The 8,820-nt window shown below is 58.7% G+C and overlaps 1 protein-coding gene across 3 annotated transcripts; it reads left to right on the forward strand.

Moving 5' to 3' along the window:
• Positions 1 to 538: 538 nt before the first annotated feature.
• Positions 539 to 8,820, forward strand: TLE5 (TLE family member 5, transcriptional modulator). 3 transcript variants are annotated; one of them, XM_086410249.1, is made up of 7 exons: positions 539 to 707; positions 1,844 to 1,941; positions 4,243 to 4,306; positions 5,595 to 5,639; positions 6,264 to 6,326; positions 7,553 to 7,627; positions 7,710 to 8,820. In XM_086410249.1, exons 1-7 carry the CDS (start codon positions 681 to 683, stop codon positions 7,929 to 7,931), a joined length of 594 nt encoding a protein of 197 aa, XP_086266375.1. In that variant the 5' UTR covers positions 539 to 680; the 3' UTR covers positions 7,932 to 8,820. The 3 variants fall into 3 exon arrangements, with proteins under 3 accessions (XP_086266375.1, XP_086266376.1, XP_086266377.1); XM_086410250.1 differs by lacking the exon at positions 539 to 707 and adding an exon at positions 768 to 1,394; XM_086410251.1 differs by lacking the exons at positions 539 to 707; positions 1,844 to 1,941; positions 4,243 to 4,306 and adding an exon at positions 4,810 to 4,839.

The raw sequence follows: 8,820 nt of genomic DNA on the forward strand, positions 1-8,820 counted from the left end.
AAATCGAGGCTCAGAAAACATCCCGTGAGCCAAGGTTACAGAGCATGTCCATGGCACGCGTCTGGGTCGCGCCATGACTGCGCCGGAGGTTTCGATGGGAGCAGCCGGGCCCCCCGGCTCTGACACATGGGGAAACCGAGGCCCAGGCGCTGCCGTCCAGGCCACCAGGCCAGCAGGGGCCCCGGCGCGGCGGGGGCGCGCCGGGCCCAAGGTCACCGCGCCGGCCTGCCCGGGGGAGGCGGATGGGTGGGGATCCGCGGGCCTCCCCGGGCGCGCGCCACCCCCCCTCGGCGGCGCGCACGGGGCCCGGGAAGCAGAAGCGGCGGCGGCGGCAGCAGCAGCAGGTGGAGCCGGAGCCTCCGCGCAGCCGAGGCCGCGGCCACTGCCGGCGTCGCCGCCATTAGACAATAGGAGCGGCGGCCGGGCGTGCGGGGAGGCGGGCGGCGGGGAGGGGCGGGGAGGGGCGCCGGGCGCGCAGGAAGCGGGGCCCGGGGCGCGCCGGGGCCGGGCGCGCGGGGAGGGGGCGCAGGAAGCGGGCGAGGCCGGGCGCGGGAGGCGGCGGCGGCGGCCCCGGGAGCTGCCGATCGGCGCCGGGACAAAGGCGCGGCCGCCGGCGCCCCGAGCAGCCCGAGCCGGGGCGCACAGCCGGGGCGCAGCCCGCGCCCCCCGCCGCGACTGACATGATGTTTCCACAAAGCAGGCATTCGGTAAGCGGGGCCCGCCGGCCCGGCGCCCACCCCATCCGGGTCCGGCACCCCCCAGTTCCTGGCCGGGCCATCCCCCAAGCTCTGGGCCCTGCGTCCCCCCAGGTCCCGGCCCGGTCCCCCCAGTTCCCAGCCGAACCATTCCCTCCCCCAGGTTCGGGCCCTGCCCCCCCCCCCTCAGGTCCAAACTCAGCGCCCCTCTCCAGGTCCAAGCCCTGCGCCCCCAGCTCCAGATCCCAGCCGGGCCACCCCCACCCCCCAGCTCGGCATCTTCCCCCCCAACTCCTGGGCCCAGTCCCCTCTAGCTCTGGGCCCAGCGCTACTCCCCACCCCCGCCGCCAGCTCCCGGACTCCGTCCCATCCCCCGTAGCTCCTGGCCCCCCTCCCGGCTTCCGGGACCAGAGTACCCCGCTAGGTTCCAAGCCAGGTCCCCTCCAGCTCCCCGCTTAGATCCCTCCACCCCGCGCCAGCCCGGGCCCTGCCCCCTACCCCCCAAGCCAGGCTGGGCCTCGGCGGCCTTGGCCTCAGGCCTAGGGCGCCCCGGAAGCCCCACCAGGCACCTCTAAGGCTGGGGGTGCTTTCGGGGTCCGGGAGTGGGGGAGAGACCCAAGGCGCACCCCTCCCGGAAGAGCGCGGCCTGGAGGAAGGGTGCTCAGAATCAGGGGTGCCCCCACTCGGAAATTTCAGATGGTGAGAGAGGCCCCTCCCCCAAGGGGACTAGGCTAGGAAACCTCATTCCCCCCCAACTGGGGGGGGGGTCTCTCTAGGACGCGTTACCCTCCCCCCAGAGGCAACTGGACGCTCAGAGTGCACCCCCTCCCGGCGCTTTGGAGGCGCGGTAGAGGGCGCACCCTGCCCCCCTCCAAGGGCGGGCCTTCAGACGCACCCCCACAGCCTGGGGGTGGCGGGGGACGAGCGACTCCGGGCGCACCCACCCCCCTCGGCTTCGCTGGGAGAGGCGGGGGCAGGAAGCGAGGGCGGGGGCCGCGCCAGGAGCTGTAAACACGGGCCCGGGAAGTGGGGCAGGGGTAGGGGGGGGCGCTGCAGCTGCGCCTGCCGCCTTGGGGCCTCTGTGGCGGGGGAGAGGTGGATGTCCGCCCTGTGGGGTCCTGACCCGGGCCGCCGCCCCCTCCCCACAGGGCTCGTCGCACCTCCCCCAGCAACTCAAATTCACTACTTCGGACTCCTGCGATCGCATCAAAGATGAGTTTCAACTGCTGCAGGCTCAGTACCACAGGTGAGCTGGGGGCTGGTGGTCCCCGACTCGGGAGAAGGTGGAGCCCCTTGCTCAGATGGAGCCCCTTGCTTCAGACTGAGGCCTGGAGCGGAGATTGTGGCCTCTGCTTTATATACAGACTCCAAAAAGTAGAGGCCTTGAAGGTCTTAGGTGGCAGGCGCTGTCTTTACCACTTCAGGGATATGACATTCATTCATTTAGTCTTTAAAACAGTCCCATTTTGTAGATGAGAAATCTGAGGCATCAAAAATGTCAATAATTTGTCCAGACTCAGTTGTCTGGTTTTAGAGCCCCTCTCCCCACCCCAACACCAATGGATAAAAGACTCCCCAGCATCTAGAATTGGTGATTGATTCTCCACCTCCCCAAAGCCCTCCACCACCATCCCCAAATCTGTAGCCTGGTTTTGGAGAAAGGGTTCCTGCCACCCAGCAGTAAGGTGATTCTCCCTCCAGAATTGAATCTGACATTGCTAAAGGATTTTGCCATGTGCCTGATCTAAAGAGAAAGGAACTATTTATTTTTCATTTTACACTTGGAAAAACTTAAGCCCAGAGATTTTCTGAGGTTGCACAGCAAGAAAGTAGCAAGATTTATATCCCATCTCTGGATTGAAGGAAGCAGATCCTCAAGGCTCTGCTACAGAGGGGGGCTTTGCCTGGAAATCAGATGGGGAGTCTATATACCAGTGGGGTTTGGGGCCTCCCTGGATCTGTTTACCCACACAGAAGTATTTTTTGAAGGATCCTGGGATTTCTCCAAGAAGAAATTGGAAAGAGTGATATATTTGTTCTTTAGGGGGTACTGCCCCTTCTCCCCATTTGCTGAAGAATGAACATACTTCCTTTTGTTTCGTCTTCCCTGCTGTCTTATCATTGTGCCCATTTCAAAGATGAGGAATCAGAGGTATAGATGATGAAGGGCAGGCCTAGGGACTTTGTTCTGATCCTGTGATATGGAGGGTTTAGGGGCTTCACCCAACAGATCTGGCCTTTCTGAGCCTCTCCAGGGGGTCCCCTCTCCCTGCCTGGCCCATGCCCACATCACGGTGACCACTGGAGCCTATCCAGTTCTAGAGATGTTGCCAGAGCGCTGTGTGACCTCAGATAGGTCACACCCCCTCTCTGAGCTTCACAGTCTCCGTTCACTGGGCTTAGGCTTCCTGGTGTACACTGAGGGCTTCCACCGTGTTGGGGCTGTCACAATATCTACCAGTCCCTCAGGAAAGGCCAGAAATGCCGAATTTGGAATGAAATTGCCTGAGTTTATTTTTAACGGTGGTCACACGTGGACATTTTTAAAGAGAATTAGATTAAGTGTGGCTCACCTGTGAACTGAGGTATACAAGTCGTGATCAGTCTGGCGGAACAAAACGCTAAGTCCCCTGGGGTGACCACAAGATCAACAAAGTATTTATTGGGTACTTACTGTATGCCAGCATTAAGAACATTTCTGGTCTTAATTCATCTTGTCCTCACCACCCCACCCTGGGAGGCTGGAGCTCAGCAGACTCAGCAACCAAGGCCTAGAGAGGTAGAGGCGTTTGCCCAGAGTCACACAGCATCAGAGTGGCGGGGCTGAACTTTGGACCCAGTCTATCTAGTTGAGTTTGTGACCTCAGCTCTCTACCTGTCACCCTGACACCCCCTTGGGGGCCTTTGAGAAGTATCCAAAGCTCATCCTTGCTGGGGCAACCCAAGACAGGAGGGGGATCACCAACTCTATTACCCAGTGATAGAAATTTATACCCCTCCCCCCAACCAGGGAAATCAGAGGTCACAAGAGAGGCTGGGTGCCTTTGAAGATTCCTTACTGAATTCAGTCCAGAGCCCTGCCAGTGGGCTCCGGGCCCTTGTAACCTCTCAGCAATGTCTGTCTATTCCTTCTTTGCTGGAGAGTTTTGCCCAGTGGGTGGGAGTATGGCCTTTGAAGCCCACTTCCTGGCTGTGTGACCTTGAGCCTGTTCACTCAACCTCTCTGAGCATCCATTGCATCATCTTTATAAAGGAGACTGACGTTAACAGCCCTGACCTCGTTGGATTTCACGATAGGAAAAAGTTTCTTTGAATCCCTGTCTGACCTACAGTCAGGGTATTTGCTCTGACTTCTGTTTTTATTATTTTCATTGCTTTCTCCACCCCCACATCTTCAAGGTGGGTTTCATCATCCCCAGTTTCCAGCTAAGGCACCTGTGGCTCCCCTTCCCTCTTCTTTTCTCTGACCCCCACCAAAGTTTGGGGCTCCCTTGCACAATGGGGGGGACCTCATCCCAGCCCCAGCCCTCCCCCTCTTTTTCCTCAGTCTGAAACTCGAATGTGACAAGCTGGCCAGCGAGAAGTCAGAAATGCAGCGTCATTACGTGATGGTAAGCCAGCCCGGGGTCTGGTGGGCAGGGCCAGAGGACCCCAGGTCCCCCTCCAGCACTGGCAGCTGCTGTCTGAACCCTGGCCATCTCCTCTGGGATGTGCAAGGAGTCAGGGTCTGCTCTCCGCTCAGCCAGCCCCTGGCCGGGCTGAGTTAATCTTGTTGGCCTGGCTGCCGGCCCGGGCAGTGGCCGAGGTGCCAAGCCACCGGGTTGCGGCCTGGGCCTGCCAGGTCCCTGGCTGTCCTTGGCAGCGGAGGAGCCAGTGGCTGTGAAAGCCAGGAACTGGGCGGGGAGGTTGTTGATCCCTCCCCTCCCCACCCCCATGGTCTGAGCATCCCAGGCTTAACCCCTCCTAGTCCGAGCTTTGGAGGAGGACTCCTGGAGGGCCCCCCTCCCCAGGCAGGAGGCTGACACTCTTTTGAGGAGGGTGGGTGGAAGGGAGGGAGGGGGCGGCACTGCCTTCTTGGGCCTGACATTGGAGACCCTGCCCCTGCATACTGCCGGAATCACTTGCTTTGCTTCATATTCACTAGGTGTGGTGATTTCTGCATCAAAACCCTGCCTAAGTCCAGCCCAGAGCCCACTTCCCCCAGGCCATGGGGGCAGAGCTGGACAAGGAACCTCTGGATTCAGAGGGATGGGGCTGGGGAACTCCAGAAGGGTGTGCTCCCGTTTGGAGAAAGACTGCATGGAGAAGGAGGCATTGCAGCTGGGGTCCTGATGAATGGATAGGAGCCAGCTGGGCAGAGAAGGAGAGGCCGCACAAACCTGGCTTTCTCCCCCTATCTTCCCTTGGGGGTGATGGGGAGTCATAGGAGGGTTTAGAGCAGGGGAGGGGCAGGGTCAGATGTGGGGCGTGAGGGGGGTGCCGCTGGCCCCAGAGGCAGACCCAACAGGATTTGTTTATCCTCGATTATTTATACCCAGGAAGACAAACTTCCCTGGAGTCCGGGGCCACCCGCAGACAAGACACATAAAGATAAAAGATTAGGAGCCTTGGAATGTGTGTGTGCCTGTGTGTGTGTGTGTGTGGAGGGGGTGAGGTCATTATTCCAGAAATGGGGCACTGAGTGCCCCACTGGCGTCCCTAGCATCCTCACCAGGCACCTGGGCTCCAGGTCCAGGTGTGGGTGTCTCCCTGTTTCCGCCTCCATCTCTCTTGCCTGCCCTCCCCTCCTCCCACCTTTCCCTTTCTCCCCCTCTTTGTCTCTGTCACTTCCCCTGTGTCTTTTGTCTCTGGAGCTCCACATCCTTCACCCGCCCCCATTTCTGTCTCCCCCCTACACAGTACTACGAGATGTCGTATGGCTTGAACATCGAGATGCACAAGCAGGTATGCCCCCTTCCCCCTCCTCCCCCTTTCCCGCTCCGGCCCAGGCAGGTAGGAACCCGCCACCCCTTGGCTGAGCACCAAGTCTGCCTTGGTATCCTGTTACCTCCAGAGCCCCCCCTCCCCACTTCTGTTCTTTCTCAGGCCTCCCTGGGAGGTTTTTCTCCCTGAGGGGGAGGGGCAGAGGCTTTCCTAGGACCTGCCACCCCCACCCCATTGTCTCTCTTTTGTGACAGTCCTGGGGGAGCAGGGTGATGTGACATGCCAACCCACCCTCCAAACCCTATCTCAGGTTAGAGAATTCTGATGCCAGCTGCCCCCACCTCTTCCTCCCTCCCACGGAATGCTCACTACCTACGAGGCATCGGGCATCTTTCCAGGGCCACCCAGATCCCAAGCCACTGGGCCTGGATTTCGCTCTGTCCTGGGCTCTTAACTACCCTCAGAGACTCAGCCCCCGGGGCCACTTTTGCTGCTGATCGGGTGCCCATGGGCCTGATGAGTTGATATGATCCTGGGACAAGCCGGCCTCCTCTTGGATTAGACAGAACCACTGGGCCTCCCAGGGCTGGTCTGCACCTGCCCTGGCTGGCTGCTGCCCAGGGCTGAAGTGTCTGTCTGTTCCAGGCTGAAATCGTCAAGAGGCTAAATGGGATATGTGCCCAGGTCCTGCCCTACCTGTCCCAAGAGGTGAGTGGAGCCCCTGGGGGTCTGCTGGGAGGAGATAGACCCTGAACTTCCCTTAGCCCCACCCCTCTGTAGCCATCTGCGTGCCCCAGGGCACACGCCTGCCTTCTCTGGACCTCCCAGCCATCAGCCAGTCTGTGCAGGAGAAACCCCAGGGGTGAAGGGAAGGACCTCACCCTGCTGTGGAATTCCCAGTCTGTGTGAGTCATTGCACCGTAAAAATGTCAGCTACACTGCTGAACACTGCACCAAGAATTTTGTTTCTGCCTTTCACCTTCCTGAGATTCATCTGCCTGGTCCTGCTGGCCGCCGGGTGTACAGGAAGACACTCCACACACACAGGCAGACATACAAACAGACACAGATGCAACAGACATACGCACAGATGCAAAACATAGACACACAGCACATGGACACACAAAGGGACTATGTACCCAAGTCTTTTCTGTTTCCTGGGATTCTCGGTCTGAAGCCCACTGTACGCGCGCACACACACATCTGGGTCACCTAAGGCCCCTCTGCTCTCTGCCAGATTTACTGCTGATAGTTCATCATTTTCTTTTTAAATTCTGCTGGTACCTTGGGGTCCCACAGGGGATGATGCCCAGGGACAATTCAAGAGGACACCATGGAAGCCCCAGAGAGGGGGATTCTTAGGACCCTGAAGATCTAGCTTTTGGTTTCCTTTCATAGCAGGGGCTCCCTGGTAGCCAAGGCACAAAGGAGCTTGGCAGATTTTAGCATCTGATAGCCAGAGAGACAAATTTTCAGTGAAAGCTGGGGGATTGCCCCAAACCTTGACTCACACCCCAGCCCTGCCAGAATTCACTGGGCCTTCCCAGCTGTGGAGGAAGAGGAGCTTGGGTTAGCAGACCTCAGATTTTTTCCATTAGCAGTCCTGTTCTGAGCTCTTACAAGTTTTGACTTCTTTGCTTGTGGCATCGGTCATAGTCCACAGTTTCCTAAGATTCTGGTACGAAGCCCTTTGGGTCTTCTGTGTGTCTGTATGTATCCCATTTTCCAGATGAAGAGACTGAGGCTTGGTGAAAGGAATCAACTGGAGAGAGGGGCGTTTCCTGAGGGGAGAGATGGGAAATCATAGAGAGGGAGGGCTCGAATAGTGGAGATGGGAGTGGGGCTTCTTCTGGGCTCTGTGCCACAAATCCCAACTAGATGGGGTGAATCATCTGACACCTCTCCATCCCCCACCCCCCCCCCCCACTTTCCAGCACCAGCAGCAGGTCTTGGGAGCCATTGAGAGGGCTAAGCAGGTCACTGCTCCTGAGCTGAACTCCATCATCCGAGTACGTCTAGGGTCTTGTGGGGGGATGGGGGAGGGACAGGTGGGCTCAAGGGGGCTAATGCTCCCCTGTTTGTGTACTGCAGCAGCAGCTCCAAGCCCACCAGCTGTCTCAGCTGCAGGCTCTGGCCCTGCCCCTGACCCCCCTGCCTGTGGGGCTGCAGCCCCCTTCTCTGCCGGCGGTCAGCGCAGGTACCGGCCTCCTCTCGCTGTCGGCGCTGGGCTCCCAGGCCCACCTCTCCAAGGAAGACAAAAACGGGCATGATGGTGACACCCACCAGGAGGACGACGGCGAGAAGTCGGATTAGTGGGCGGCTGGGATGGGGAGGGTGGGGGGTGGGACAGAGGGGAGACAAACACTGAGAGAGGAAGGTTCAGCACACGAGACACAGTAATAGCTTGGGATTGGCCAAACTCTGGTAGTATTTATGGTAGCTGCCTACTGGGGCTGTCGCCCTGCTTCTGTGCCCTACCCTGGCTTGGCTCCTACCCCCAATTTCTGGCCTCCCTCCTCCTCCCCTGTAGCCTGAATGGGTCAGTACCCACTCATACCACAGATGAGGCAAGCTGAGGCCTGGAGACAGGTGGGAGGCCAGGTCCTAAGGGAGCAAAACCTCAAGAGGTCCAACACCCCCTGCATTTCCCTGATTCACACACATGTAACTGACAGTCTGCCCGCCAGGGGGGGGCCCCACCCCAGGGGTCACCCAGCCTCCCATTCTGGCACTGCATGCAAACACAATGCTAGCTGCCCCTCCCCACCCTGGGCACCCCATGTCTGCCCTTCCCACCCACTCACCCTCCATGAGTTCCTGATGCCTGCACCCACAAAAGAAAGAGGGGCCACCGACAGCGAGCTTAGCCCCAGGGCAACAGAGTGGGGCCAGCAACTCAGAATTCCCTTTCTCCCCTTCCTGAATAAAGATGAGGGTACTCAAGTTGTCTTGGTTTTTATTTTCCCCCCCTTTTCCAGTATACTAGCTTGTCTTTTAAGAAAAGGGATATTAAAAAAAGGAAAAAGACAAAAATGTAAAAAAAAAAAAAAAAAAAGCAACACCCACACCTGTGTCTGTATATAGCCTTTTAGACTGTCAGCTTTTGTTGTGTTCAGTCGTTTGATCTCTACGGAGAGAAGTGAAAATGCTGTATCGAGGGTGGGCTTAGCTGTGCCTTTCAAATAAAGACGTGAGAAGGTTG

The sequence above is a fragment of the Bos grunniens genome, chromosome 7 (assembly GCF_055505025.1).
Source record: "Bos grunniens cultivar Pamir isolate PY7600 chromosome 7, Bosgru_T2T1.0, whole genome shotgun sequence".
Classification (NCBI taxonomy): Eukaryota; Metazoa; Chordata; class Mammalia; order Artiodactyla; family Bovidae; genus Bos; species Bos grunniens.

What these genes read in the sequence shown, in the direction of transcription:
- TLE5 (XM_086410249.1), top strand. Translation starts at nt 681, where the DNA reads ATGATGTTTCCACAAAGCAGGCATTCG. An exon ending in TGCAGCGTCATTACGTGATG is followed by an intron (nt 4,307 to 5,594) that starts GTAAGCCAGCCC and finishes CCCCCTACACAG; the next exon opens with TACTACGAGATGTCGTATGG. An exon ending in TGCCCTACCTGTCCCAAGAG is followed by an intron (nt 6,327 to 7,552) that starts GTGAGTGGAGCC and finishes CCCACTTTCCAG; the next exon opens with CACCAGCAGCAGGTCTTGGG.